The 15,799-nt window shown below is 40.6% G+C and overlaps 1 protein-coding gene across 1 annotated transcript in view; it reads right to left on the bottom strand.

Annotated features, from left to right (window-relative positions):
• The window catches only part of sema5ba (sema domain, seven thrombospondin repeats (type 1 and type 1-like), transmembrane domain (TM) and short cytoplasmic domain, (semaphorin) 5Ba), a 108,109-nt gene that overhangs the window by 40,667 nt on the left and 51,643 nt on the right, over positions 1-15,799 (bottom strand). Inside the window, exon 7 of the mRNA XM_062431491.1 lies at positions 10,703-10,988. Coding sequence (XP_062287475.1) covers positions 10,703-10,988 — 286 coding nt within the window. The remainder of the gene's footprint in view (positions 1-10,702; positions 10,989-15,799) is intronic.

Below are 15,799 nucleotides of genomic sequence, written 5' to 3'. Positions count from 1 at the left end.
AGGAGAACAGCCTCCAGATTTCAGCAAAAAAGGCGCTTTTTTTCCCCCCTTCTCCCTCCTCAATGACTCCTGTGAAAACAAGAGTGACAGGGAGAGGCAGCGACACAGTGTGCGAAGCAGGAGTTGAGTGCTGCGGTGAGCCGGGCGGTAACCGTACCCCCCATCTGAAGGAAACCGCAGGCAAACGAGCGGCGGCCACAACCGTTTTCACACTCGCACAGTTTGACAAACACTGTAATAGAATGTTAACTGTGGGTTCGTGGTGGTTGGGTAGCTCCGACTTGTTTTGAAGCCAAACGGTGCCTCAGACATCCTGTCACTGTCCAGATTATTTGAGATCTACTGGGGTTGTGTCGCACATAATGCCAAGAGAGCAGAGCGACAGGGAGCGTTCAGAGCAACACAGTCTGACGCGCTAATGCATGCAACCCCATATGTTTTGAGTCTGCTTAAAAGCCCGGGAAAGTGATTGAAAAGCAGTTTGACATCTGCTATGCTGTTTCCTGCCGCTCTCTGGGGCCCCACACCAAGATGATCACTTGCATTATGAGCAAAGCCGCTTTTTCAAGCAATTCATCTCGTCCTAACAGCCCCGTCCTGTCACTGCTCGTCTTCTTAAATACTTTACATTTACTGTTTTGTTTTGCAGGATTTATCCCTTTCTACCACTCTGTCGTTCTCTGCTTTTCCTTCTCTGTGCTAATTTGTTTAAACCTTCATATCAAGTCTTCATATCCAGTGCTGCTGTGGATATGTGGCGGAGCAGCCGGCATGTCACGGCTTCTTTTATGTTGAGAATAAGTGAAGGAGTGAGAGATACAGGGAGGGAATGACAGGGATTGAGGCATCAGCTCATTTCCTGTTTGTTCCTCTTTCTCTAGATACTCTTGAGTGGAGATAAAGGTGTACAGAGGTCCTTACATTACTCATACTACTTTCATATTCTCCACACAGCCTGCAAGTGGAAGGTACTGTAACCACATATACTGTAGTACATTTACTTAAGTACACTACTTGAGAATTTGAAGTAATAGTAGTAGTTTTTTACCATTTATTTGCTATAGATACAGTATCACATGTTACAGTTCATTCCTATACAAAACATATTCAAGAATTATTATAAATTAAACTACCAGATAGAATAAAATGCAGTAAAAATTGTGCCAACTCAACTAGACCTGTCACCGTAAGTTCTTTTATTGGATGATATATTGTCTCAGAAATAATCGCGATAAACGATATTATTGTCATTTAAAGATCATTTTATATCACTGATATAATGATAATATAATAGTATAATAATGTAAGGGGGGTGGGATTGGAGAGTGGGCAGACTGTCATTATGGTTGGGGACAGAGTTATTTACCTTTAATTCTTCTACAGTCTCCACTCAGGACGTACACAGTGAGGAATGGAGGACACTACTTGTTTAGCCAATGTGACATGAATAGCCTCTTAGCTGCTAATGTGAAGTGTGGCAATACTGAGGTCAAAAAGTGATCCATGTATCATATGATAAGTCCATATATAGACATGATGATGTTGATAATTACTTTATTGTATGATAAGTCGATAACACAACTATTGTGACAGGTCTATCCTCAAGCAGCTACAACACTGAAATTCTGCTTACATGTTAATGCATCTATAATGATAATCCTAGTATAATGATTGATTATATAAGAGTTTTAACAGCTGTATTTTGACTCTGTTGTGTAGCTACTTACACTTAAAGGATGACTATATTTGGCTGTATTTTTGTTACTGTCAACAAATCCAATGAAAAGATAAAGGAAAAAGAAATCATTAATTCTTTCCTTCAAATCATGAACACACACATACATACACACACACACACACACACACACACACACACACACACACACACACACACACACACACACACACACACACACACACACACACACACTGTAGTATATTTTAAATCACTCCCACATACACTCTCCTGCTGCCAGACATATTCACTAACGCACCAGATGTGTATTAATCTGCAACTGAAAATAGTCCCCAACAAATGCACTGTTTCCTCCTAGGAATATTTGCCTAAACTAGGTCGAAACTAGAACTAAATCTAATTATGCATTTATGACTTGCTTTTTGTCGTCAGGAGGACACACGCAGGGTACGAGAGTCAGAGTACGGAGAAGCAGACTAACTCTCACTTCTGGTGTTTTCATGTGACTTCACGACAATATGGAGAACACTGAATAACACCAGCCACATTCTTTACGTTAAGGAGCTGCTGACCACTTCTACTGTCTTTCAGGGATGTTTTCCACAGACATATACAACTCAGTGTTAGCACTCAGCGTTAGCAAGGTTATGAACTCCTCCGTCTAATGTTTAGATGTTGGCTTGTTTTTCTGTTACTGTGATTATTTTATTATTATTCAGTCGTATTCGGTTTTATTTATTGAGCGTTTTTGTGCAGTATGTCAATTTGTATTATTTATCTGACTGTAATTGTACTCTCTCTGTGAAAGCAATTTGGATTTAAATGTGTTTTGATATGACATGAAAAAAAAAAACACATTTACACACTTTATATACACACACACACGCACACACGCACACACACACATCCTCAGAGACTAGAGTACAGTCCAGCTGAAACCTCAGGTTTTTAGCTAATGCTCTTAACCTCATTTTATGTGAAAAAGAGAACCTCTAAAACTACATTAAGGCCAATGTTTCAACCTCAGTGGATACCTGCATCGCAGCAGAAAAGACAAAAAGGGCAAACTCAGCATAGCTGCATGGCTGCGAGGAGCAGAAATTGAACCGAGGCTGCCAGCATTATCCATACATATTTTTATACTGCACAACAATATGCCAGCAAAAGCAACAGCTTTGGCCCCAAACAGTCACATTCAGAGGCAGCCTGAGTCAGCAACACCTCCACTAAACAATAAAGCAACACCACAAGATCAATAAGTTGCACAAAAATCCAGGGTGTTACATCTATGCAGTTTACTGAGTGTAATGGCATTGCTAAACATTAAAAAGACCACATTTGATGGCACTGTGGTCTTTTTTTTTTTTTCAATCTAAGCTTGACTTGACCCATTTTCAGTTTATTTCCAATCAAATGCAAATTGGCCTGAAAGAGGGAAACCAAACAAAGTGAAAATAGTGGCTTCAATTTAAAGAATACATGTGAGAGAAAAATAAAAAAACAGTGATACACAAGCAGCAGATCCTGTAGAATGTATTCAGATCAGGCTCGGTCTTTCACTGGGGGTCCGCAGTTCATTTCAAGGTAGATTTAATGTCAGCACGTTGATACCAGGGGAAGAGAACATTGTGTAAAATCAGAAATATTGTGCAGTTATGCGACTTGCTTCACTCGGCTACCCAGCATATCATTTATCACCCACGTCAAATCTCATCTCACTTGGAGTCAGTCGCATATTTTTTCATGGATTTTAGAATCTCTAGGAGGATGAAGGAGGTTCAGATTGTACATGTGGAAACATGTGTCCTGGTTACAAAGATAGAAATATAAATATGCAAATTATATACTTATATTTCTCATCATCTTTTCTGGTTCTGGAGGAGGAAGATGACATCACCAGTATTAATTCTGTCTCCAATGCTCTGATTGGTCAGTGGTTTCTCCATCCAGAGAAACAGTAACAAGCACAACATCAGACCTGTTTGAATAACAAACAAACTGATGATGTAAGCAGCAAATCAATGCACGGTAACCACGCTAAGATGCTGCTTTAATTGATTGACTGATCTATTGACTTTTTAAATTAATTTTAAAAATCCAATCAGCAGTCTAAAACGGGTTATTTAAATAGAGAGAGAAAATCAGCAAATCCTTATGTTTGAGAAGCTAGAGACAGATAATGTTTGTCATTTTTGCTTTATAAATGACTTAAAAGATAAATTAATTATCAAAATTGTTGTTGAATAATAATTTGCTGATCCAAGTGTTTCAGAACTCCTCCCCCTCTCAGATATGAGACCCTTCTAGAAATTGTGAAGTGAAAGGGTCAATAAAGAAGCTCAGAAATAGATAAGGAGGCTCATAATGAGTTAGTAATGGCAGGTTAGACACCTCAGCAGGAGAGTCTCGCTGCCGCTCTGAGCCCGCAATAGAAGGACCCTACCAATGAGGGCCCAGAGTTAATTAAAAGACCTGGCCGTGCTCTGGGGTCTTAAGTGTCCTTATTCTGATGGAATGCTAAAAACCCTCCACTGTATAACAGCTCGACAGGCTCAGCTGGCTGCTGTATGTCTAGTTTAAAAAAAAAAAAAAAAAAAATTACAGCTGAATCATTTCCTTTCCCTCCTCTCCTCTCGTGAAGAAGAGCTGCAGTTAATGATTATACTGGGCCAGCTTCCAGGTGTCAATGTGTGGAACGGTGCAAGTGTGATGGGGGCGTACCTGCGAAAGAAAGGCTTCCTCTCAGTGAAACATCCCTGATTAAAATGAAAAAGGTAAAAAAAAAAAGAAGAAGCTGTTTTTACATATCAAAATAGTCTTAAGGAGTCAGCAAGACACTGGAATGTATCCACTTAATTTGGAAAACTTATGCAGTGTCTCAAATGTCATACTTCTGTACTGAAACTTCTACCTGGATGTTGCACTCAAAACGGTCAAACAGTTGGGTGTGTACTGTAACTATGGATACTTCTCTTCCTCTAGATAATCGTCATTTCTGGTAAGTGTTTAATAAGAGATAACACTAACCTGTTGATTTCCACACAGTGTACTACACAAATGTATACTAACAGACATATTTGATTTGAGACACAGCATCAGACAGATGAAGCCTCATAGCTAAACTTTGGAATACATTTTTGCACGAGACAAGGACTGTGGGTTTTGTTCCCTCACACTTCCACTGGAAGAACATACTGCAGAGTTCTTTTAAAGGTCAGTGTTAACAGGAGGAAGAATTACAGCAATCAAAAGTGAACTGTTTTAAAGCTCATTTGGGTGCCTGACTATCGCCTTAAGGAAGATTTGAAAAAGTGCGTACTGGTCCTTTAAGCAGGAACCAGCTTGTTTGCTTGATGGCAAACTTAAGTCATTAATTGTGCGTTTTCTGTTGATTAACCATCAAATTATTTCCCCACTAACCTGAGGACAGTGAATGAATCAACGGTATAGAAGATGCTGTGTCATTTTAGCACATCATACAGTAGGAGGGTGACGGAGAGAGATGGAGAGAGATGGAGAGAGAGAGAGACAGAGAGAGAGAGAGACAGAGACAGAGAGAGAGAGAGAGAGAGAGAGAGAGAGAGAGAGAGAGGAGAGAGAGAGAGAGAGAGAGAGAGAGAGAGTGTGAGAGAGAGAGAGAGAGAGAGAGAGAGAGAGAGAGAGAGAGAGAGACAGAGAGAGAGAGAGAGAGAAAGAGAGAGAGAGAGAGAGAGAGAAGGTCACTCTACAGTAGTGAGACCTCGCCCGTATCGGGAGCAGACAGAGATTATAAGTACTCTGTTCCAACTCTTACAGACCCCAAAACTCCTGGGAGCATCTGTGAGCCTGTTCAATTTAGACCAGACAGATGGAGGCAGTGTTTGTGTTGATTGCATTAACATATCCCAAAACCCACGACGAGGGAGGCGCTTTTAGAGGGAGGACCGACAAGTTTCTTCAGAAAGAAAGGGCAGCGAAGTAGGAGACAAAAGGACGACGGACAAAAGCTCAGAGCTCACTCCCCCATATCTCTCTATCCCCTGACTATCTTCTTCTTTTTCTGTCTATCTACCATTCCATACTTCTCTCTCTCTCTCTCTCTCTCTCTCTCTCTCTCTCTCTCTCTCTCTCTCTCTCTCTCTCTCTCTCTCTCTCTCTCTTTCTCTTGCTCTGTCACTAAAGATGGCTGCAGATTGACAGTAAGCAGCCGTGTGGTGGCGAACGCCGGCTGCTTAACAGGTGGGGGAGAGGGAGGTGAAGAGGAAGGATTCATCTTTTCCCCTGATGGAAGACAGAATACATTTGAATACAAACGACCACGCACGCGCCACACACACACACACACACACACACACACACACACACACACACCACACACACACACACACACACACACACACACACACACACACACACACCACACACACACACACACACACACACACACACACACACACACACACACACACACTACCAACTCTTAATCATCATCTTTATAAGACTTGCATTCAAACTTAACTCACAGATCTGCCGTCTTTAGACTCAGATTTTTAGACTTGTCGCGCGTCTCGCATCCTGTCGCCGTGGGCGACGGCGTTTCAGCATTCAACACATGAAATCAGCTGTCGGGCCACGAGTCATGACCCGAGCGTTGCTTAGAATTGTATCTCGCTTCATGTGTGCCTTTTATTTCTTTTCCCTCCTTCTTATTCTTTCTACTTACTTATCTTCGAACTCACCTGTGAGGCTTTGTTGTGCGTTTTTTATGTGGGATAAATAGAGACATGCAGGATTCATCAAAAGACAACCCGCAAACTGATTGCATCTGGTAATGTGTGACCCTGATCTTAACTTCCAGAGTGTGCGTCGATGCTCGCTGGAGTGTGAAAAGGGAGATTTTCATTCTTCAGGTTATACTGTAGATTCCATGTGATGTGCGCTTGGCTGTTACGCCGCCGCTTATCAATTTTCTCATCTAGGTTTCGGAGTGAAAGAAAAATAAGCGTGTTTCCACAAACATCAAAGTAGAAATGTCTCACCGTATACTCCAGTGAAGCTTAGAGAATAGTTCACTACAATGCTCAATACAAAACCATCCCGTAAAAGTAGTTATAAAGGTGCTGATTAAGAGGCTGTTCTTATTTATCAGAGTGAAGGAAGTGGCTGAGGTTTGACTTTTTTTTATTTTAAATTTTGACAAATATATCGAGTCCACCCGAAGTGACTGTGGGAAAATGCTCCCTCCACCATAAAATAACCACATTTAATTATACTCACAGTAAAGGTAGGTAGTAATGGAGAAAATAAAAAGCCAAGGCTGACCTTTTTCCAACCATTATGTTTAATAGTGAACCTCTGACCCCCCGCCCCCCCCCCCCCCCCCCCCTCCCTTCCCTTGTTGACTAGCAGCCCAACTTCACTGTGTCCTCTCCTGTACTGTAGAAGTTACCCAACAGTTCCAGCTCTGAAATAAAATGAAAAACTCTAACTAAGTCCAGCTGATGTAATGAGTAAACAGCTGATATTCTTAAGCGAAATGCACATTTTCTTCACAAATAATCACATCGTCACACAAGCTGTGCGTGCACTCGAGCAGAATATCTACCACGCAATACCAACACAGTTTAATAAGCCTACACATCACAGCACGCACACAGTCAATATTAGCAACATGTGCATATTAATGACCGTTTTCACAAATAAACTGTAACAAAAAAAAAAAATGGCAGCAGCAGCATTAAAAAAATTACCCTCTGATGATCCCAATTATGGGGATGATGGAGGTTACATGAAATCCTAGGGTTGAAATAAGCCTTCATTTTTAGCACCAAATTAACTCTGGTGTAGGTCTTCCTTTGCAGATTAACTACAACTTTTTATTTAAATTGAATGTTGAAAAAAGCATGAAAAAATCTCACTAGCTATGGTGCTAGCTTGTGATTAGATTAGATTAGATTAGATTGGGTCCGCCTCATTTCATTGCGCCAATGCATCGCTTAACACGCAACAGCAAAAGCCAGGAAAACTGTTGAAATGGAGTGTAATCTGTCAGCCAATGTTGTACTATAGGATGAATGCCCTGGAAGCTTTAGTAGTGGATAGTGGAAAGTAGGTAGTGGAAAAGACTAGAAAAGTGCAATGTAAGTACAGTCCATGTAACCATTTAATCTCTCTCTTATTGATCCCCCTTGACTATGAGACATGTGGTCGTAGTGGGGTAAAGCGGCGCTCTCGCTGATGAAATTTGGCGGTGGATTTGTTGCATCTGCCAGCTAACTAACTATAACTGTCAGACTGGGTGCAGATTCTGCTTACTCAGCACACCACAGGTGTACACCAGCATGGGAGTCTCAGGCAAAAGGAATCATCCTCCAGAGACCATGAATTTTTTTTAATTTTTTTTTTTTTTTTTTTTTTTTTTTACAGATGTTCATATTATGCAAAGTAGTTACTGGTAGCAATATATGGTCAGACTGACTGACGGCTAATGGAGCAAACATGATGCAATTACAATCTAAACATTAAAAAAACATAAGATCTGTGCACTTTGGCTCCCACTATTTTCTCCCTGTAATGAAAAGTGCGACACCCCCACCCCAATGGCTCCCCCCTTCCCCACGACGGAGCAATCAAACACTGGAGGGAGTATGAGTGAGTCTGTATATCCAACCCCGGCTGAGAGCTGCATGCATCCACACTGATCATTAGCAGCAGCAGGAGGCTCTGTACTCCAGAAAAAAAAGGCTCTCCACCTCTTAATAGGTGGGAAAATGTCGGGAGTAGCAAACCTTATGAAATGATAAAAATCTGAGAGCTAATGAAAAGAAGCCGGAGTTGAAGTGTTATGGTGTATATGTGTGTGTGTGTGTGTGTGTGTGTGTGTGTCACTGTTCCCCCCATTAATATTCTTGTTGGTGTTGAAAAGGCTCTTGAGCTCAGTTGTTTTTTTGTGGGGTTGTTCATCCTTTCAGCACTGAGGGCAATGTTGAGTAATGCAATGGATACTTGAAAGTCATTTGACTTGTTATAATGTCTGCACAGATGCTCGTGTGGCTGAAATCTTTTACAGTAATATGATTTCTGAAGAGTTCTTTTCCTCCGTTGCTTTAAATACACAAGAGATGAAAATGAATGCTCTGCAAGTCCACCCACGTTCATCCTCACACACACACACACACACACACACACACAGGGATAATTCAGATCATAGAGGTCAGATAAGTTTGTTTTTTTCTAGCTGGAAGTATTCCCACTTCTTTATTTTATCAAGCAGCATTATGGAGAGGATACTGGATCAAGTTTCAACTGTTTTTTTGCCCATTAAGAAAAGTATGCTAAATGTTGTAAATGTTGTCCTTGGGAAAAAAGACATTTGAAGTGGATAATAGATGTCTGCTCTCACATTAGTAATAATCAAGGTTAACACACTTTTTAAATAAGTGATACAGAACATCGCTTTTGAGTAATGAATCATTTGGAATACATCTAATCATTTGCGTGTCCTTATGTGACTTCAGAAATGTAATAATAAACTGTGGAGAGATGTGTGTGTGTGTGTGAGTTTAAATGCGGGGAAGTGATTTCTCTGTATTAACAGGAATTCTTGTTCAAATTAATTCACTTATCTACCAATAAAAAGCAGGATTTTGTAGTAATGTAGTAGTTGTACTAAAATGAAAAGCACTAATTAAGACTATCGCCCAACCGTCACGGCTAAATTCTTAATCCAACCTTAAAATGCTGTTATTAAGCAACTTCAGCTACAGTCCAGCTGTGTTGAAAAAAAATGCAGCAGAATAAATGTGAACCAAGAGGAGCACAAAATCTGTTAATAAACATGCGGTTGATTCAATCGTACACTTGAGCCTCCTTTCTCAATATCGACATTAATGCTCCCCTGCCTCAAAACATGGAATAAAACATGAAAACGGGTACATAACGCTGACTCTTCCAGCAGTAATAACCACGAGTCAGCAATATGAATATGACCAGGCATGCTTTCATTATATCATTTGGGCGTATTAAATTAATACTGGTAGAAGGATGTTATGAAAAACAGAGCAATTTGAGGGCGATTGTTGCTTATTAAAAATATGACCGCATGGACTAATGATGATAATGTTATATGATATGGTTACTTGCACTGAGCTCCTCTCTACTCCCTCCTCTCTCTCTCTTTCCATTCACATGTACTATTCATGCATTTCATTAACTAAACTTCTTCCTCGGAGCTCTTTGTGCTCTCTCGCCTCACAAGTGGATGCCCAAGGCCATGGACGTCCATGTCCTGATAGACGCTCATGTGTGCTGCCGTTGTTATCATTATTAGTCATACTCCTTCTTATTTTCAGTGTTGTTGTTGCCGTGCCTCTCTCCCCTCTCTCGCTCATCCCCAACCAGTCTGGACAGATGGTCGCCCACCTAGAGCTCGGTTCTGCTTTAGGTCTCTTCCTGTTAAAGGGGAGTTTTTCTTTGTTGCTGTCACCAAGTGCTGCTCATAGTGGAATGTTTGGTCTCTAAATTAAATTAAAGAGTACAGTCTAGACTTGCTCTATGTGAAAAGTGCCTTGACATTACTTTTGTTGTGATTTGGTACTATATAAATAAAGATTGATTGATTGATTTGTGTTTGAAATCAATAGTTAACATTAAATCCTACTCTGTATGGTATCTACATGGATGATTGTTAAAACCTTGAAATAATGTGAAGTTTAAGCTGTGACATGACTTCAGATAAAGAATATCTCAAATCACTCATGATAGTTGCTCATATAGATATTTTTAGTTTCAAGTTTTACTAAATATTTCCCAACATTAGGAACCCTTATGGACGAAATGCTTCCCAATGTAGGTGTGAACAGATGTGCATATACAGAGAATACAATCTGAAGATCGGCGGTGTATCAGTGCGTGAATGTGTGAATGAGACATGTAGTTTAAAAGAGCTTCGAGTGGTCAAAAGACTAGAAAAGTGCTATATAAGTACAGTCCATTAACCATTAACAGTACCTATACGTCTCTACTCACACATTGGTGGTGAAGATGCCGTAGATGAGGTCTTGTTCGGGCAGGTAGAAGGTGCTCTGCAGCTCGTTGTAGTAGAAGGGGATCTCTCCTGAGCGCGAGCAGTTCAGCTTGGCCTTCATGAACGTGGTCCAGGTATCCTCGAGGAGGAAGCGACCGCCGATGTCGTTCTTGCAGACCCGGGCCACGCGGGAGTACACCGTCTTGCCGCAGTCGTGCTCCACCGCGTTCTCCCTCAGGAAGAAGAAGGTGAAGAGGCCGATGTCGTAGGCTGAGATGAAGTGGGGTTCTGCCAAGAGAGGGGGGGGGGGGGGGGGGGGGGGGAGAAGGGAGGGAGGTAAAGGATCATTACGCTATAACTCCAGGGTTAACAGAAATATTTGCAACATTTATCTTTTGGATTTTGTCGCTATGACCTCTGGTACACCCTCGTATTGATTGCAATAAAAACTTCCCAAAATTCTACTGGCTCACTCCTGTTTAAAGATCTAAGAAAGGAGCCTCAATGTCAAATGTGTAAATTTTGAGAAAGGAGGTGCAGACGGAGGAGGAGAGGAGGATAAAAAACGGCGGCTAATAAATCCGTCTGATGTTTTGATGGTAAATCCATGGAGCGATGTCTGTTTAACTGGGTGCTCGTGCAGGTTTTATTGCCCCCCCCCCCCCCCCCCCCCCGGGTGGTGACGCAGCAAATGATGAATGACCCTCCCTGCTGGGTGGGGTTATCAAGGTAAAACAGGCTGAATGGGAAGTTTAGTGTCATCTATTGTACAAACATGACTCAAGACAGAACAGTAATTCATGGCTGTGAGCACGCTAGGAAGAAAGCAAACACAGAGGCTGATTTAACATTCTACACATGGACCTCTGACGTTTTGAGATATTTCTGCAGACGCCTCGATACAATCAAGGTGAATGCAATTGCGTTTACAGTGCTCTCACAGCATCTTAATATTACATTTGAAAAAAAAAAGAACAACCAACAACTCAAAAGCAGTGTGTCCTTCTAGAGACAAGGTCCTTGTTACCCTGCACAATCAACAAAGCTCTAAATAGTTTCCAGGGAAACTTTCTATTTCTTTCTATCAAAAAAATAGTAAGAAATAGTTCCTGAAGATGTGCTACTCTTCTCTGTTTGATATATTCATATGTTATGCTGGATGTTTTGGAGTTTTGAACAGTTGGTGTGACACAAACAGCAATTTGAGGAAAAAAAGACTTCTGGGAAATTGTGGTGGCTTTTTTTTTTTTTTTAAACATTTTTTTGACACTGTAAAACCTAATGAATAAATTACTTATTTAAAAAAAAACAAACCTGAAAATGTAATTAATGATGGCAATAATCATGACCTGAGCTTAAGCGGGGCTGAATGTTTTTACTTTTTATTTGTATTCATGGCACGATGACATTCCGGATATTCTGGAATATATGACAGTTCTTCTACAGAGTGACATCATAGAACTGAAGCTTCTAAAACTGCAGCCAGATATCATTCAGTATTATCTGTTCTCACGGGAGACACATGAGTAAAACTTAAGAGTTAACCTTGGCTATGCTTGCTGTCAATAAGCAAAACTTGCCAAAGAAAAATGGGAAGACGTAGAATTAGAAACAGAAAACGGTCGTCAGAGACCTCAACAGGAGAGACGATAATAGGTGAGACAGACTCAACACACCAACATGTTCTCACATATCATCTATCTATCTATCTATCTATCTATCTATCTATCTATCTATCTATCTATCTATCTATCTATCTATCTATCTATCTATCTATCTATCTATCTATCTAATCAAGTCATTTTTATTTTGAGTTTAACAAGCAGCATTTTTATTGATGGAAAATCTGCAGAGGTGTATTTGGAATATTCGGAATACTGCGCACAGATTCTATGTGAGCTCTATAGCTTAAATCAATCCTACAGCTTCTTCCTAACACGATAACAACCTCATGACATTTCTGTTTTTTTAAGTTATAGTTTAGAACAACCTAAAAAAAAAAAGTAGCATCCATGCAGCTGTTCTGACTCTGAGCTGAGCTTTATCAAATGGGAAGTTTTGTTTTCCCGCTGTTGTGTTTTCTTCTTCTTCTTCTTCCAGTACTACCAGTGTGAAAGAAAATGATGAAACAGAGAAAATACTGCGCTTGCTTCCGCCACTTCAGTTTTCCACTGGGACCACATTTATTTTTAAAGTGATACACACTCAGACACAAACACCCACACCCACACACACACACACACCCACACACACACACACACACACACACACACACACACACACACACACACACACACACACACACACACACACACACACACACACACACACAAATGGAGGAATAAGGCTTAATTTACCCACATGTATTCACACCAACAAACAAAAAAAACCAAAAAGGAGATGCTGATGTTATTATGTTACACACACACACACACACACACACACACACACACACACACACACACACACACACACACACACACACACACACACACACACACACACACACACACACACACACACACACACACACACACACACACACACACACACACACAAAGCAGAGATGACCACTTCACAGCCATGATGGAATGTGCCTCGGGGACTAGCTGGGTTTTTTTCTTCTTCTGTGAGAATAACATTTTGAAACAGAGCATAAAGAGACAAAACCGCTGTCCACACAGCTATAGAAGCTCTCTAATTCCATTTCCCATCTGTGGTTGGACCGACCGCAGATGAAAGCACTGGTTTCAACAAAGAGACAATTACCCGAGTGAGTCTCCAAAACTTTGTAATCAAGATACAGTATTTACTAAAAGGCTCAACCAAGCTCTCATCTCAGTTATTCTGGATAAAACATTTTTTTAAAAAGTGGGATGGCTAATTTAACAAGTGGACTAATCAATTGTTCCAGTTTAATTTTAATGAAGTGAACGTCCTCATCATTTCCTCCTTCGTGTGTGTATATCATTAAAGGCTTAACGAGCAGAAATGTTATTAAAGAAAACAGGCGTAAGCTAAAAAGTGCGATAATTGTGCACGAGGACCCACAGGTATCATTTCATATTTATATCTTTGACAAAAAACACTGCTTGTCAAACAAATCACTGTAACGTACACTTCCATTCAGTCGGTTAATTGGTGCTAACAAGCATTCGCCGTCGCCTGTTGGGTCACTAATAATTACGGCAACTGAGGCTGGAGAGAAAAAGCATCATAATGTGTCAGTGTTAGTTTCCCTATAGCTAAAAGCCATGTGAAGGAGCCAATTGTGTGTGTGTGTGTGTGTGTGTACTGTACTGTATATGAGCTATAATGTAATCCAGCCTGCCTGAGCTGTGATGTGGATTTGTGCAAATGCCTGTGTGTGTTTACATGCTTGTGTTTATGCACACTTGATGTGTATGAGGCAAAAGGGCAGGTGGAGCTGACACATTCTGCATAATATTAGCGAAGCTGCGTGGGTGCAAATGTGATGAGAAGGGCTGGGTTTTTTTTCTCCCCCCCCCCCCCCCCAGCACCCCAGCACCCCACCGAGTGGTAAACAGATTGTTCAATCTGGCGGGCTGGTTGGGTGCTGGAGGAGTGAAGCTGCCATCAGTAACATCACATGATGCTTTAGATCAAACACAGTTACAGTAAGTAGAGCGAGGCTATTTGCATAAGAGGTTCTTCTTGAATGCAAGAATGATCCATGAGCGATAGGTGGATGTGTTGTGGATAATAGCTGGTTAGATGACTGTAATCAGTTATATTTTGATTTTAACTTACTTAAAAAATTTTTTAAAAATTCTCTCTCCATTTTTGTTGTTATTTCCTATACTATTTATACTCTGCTGGGTTGGTTGGTTATCTGGCCAGAGTGAAGACATCTATTAGTTTATGGTAAATGGTAAATGGTAAATGGCCTGTACTTATATAGCGCCTTTCTAGTCTTTTCGACCACTCAAAGCGCTTTACAATACATTTCATTCACCCCATTCACACACATTCATACACTGATGGCAGGAGCTACCACGCAGGGTGCCAACCTGCACATCAGGGGAAGCTAATCATTCATACACATTCATACACCGTTGGCACAGCAACGGGAGCAAGGTTAAGTGTCTTGCCCAAGGACACATCGACATGTGGACTGGAGGAGCCGGGAATCGAACCGCCAATCTTCCAATTGGTGGACGACCGCTCTACCTCCTGAGCCTGAGCCACAGCCGCCACAGTTTAAAGTTAATGTCCAAAGCAATCTCTACATATATACACAGGCTAAGCCATTTTTCTCTTGAAGATAGAGCTCAACCATATCACTTTGCTTTAAAGGGTGCCTATAAATAAAATGCATTATTATCATTATAATGTGCATTAATAAACCTCAAAGGGGGCTTGGTCACCTGCCTGTTCAGCCCCCTAGAGAGACAGCAGCCCTTTCCTGTTTTTTGTTTGTTTAAATGAACTGTATAGATTCCTGTTATTCCTGCTACATCCAGCATGACACAATAATATATTCAATAAGTCATCTTGCTTCTGAATGCAGCTGACAAGGAATTTATATTAGTATATGTTAGTGGTAATAGTTTACTATGAGGTAAAGTGACTGTAGGTGAAGGAACTCAGTAGTGAAGAACATTTGGGGGGACTATTATTATCATCGCACATCCCATGCAAAGCGGGTATGGATACTGTCACGTAACACAGTTCTCCAACTTGTTTAAGTTAGTTATAATATTATGAAAGAAGACAAAGATATGATATGCTTGAGGTAAGAGTAGGTATGAGGTATGTTCAATGTCAGTTGAGTTAATCTGAGTTTCTAGCGTCAAAGTGATCTGCATTAACAATAGTCAGCAGTGATGTTGTCATTGTGTTTGTGTAAGTAATGTCAGACATTAAAGTAATGCCTGATGTACGGTCATATGTAAAGTAAGCAAACATATTTCCTTTCTTTGTATTTTATGTTGTGTTTGCTCAACAGGTGATTGTGTGTATGAGGACAGTGAATGCAGCTTCATTTACATGAATGTTTCATTTGAACTGTTTACTAATTGCACTATATACTTATACTTATTATTACAAATAGTTAAGTTGGAGCACTTTTTCAGTTT

The sequence above is a fragment of the Scomber scombrus genome, chromosome 13 (genome assembly GCF_963691925.1).
Source record: "Scomber scombrus chromosome 13, fScoSco1.1, whole genome shotgun sequence".
In the NCBI taxonomy this organism is placed as follows: domain Eukaryota; kingdom Metazoa; phylum Chordata; class Actinopteri; order Scombriformes; family Scombridae; genus Scomber; species Scomber scombrus.
Note: the sequence above shows the minus strand (reverse complement) of the source record. Positions and strands in the feature narration are given on the sequence as shown.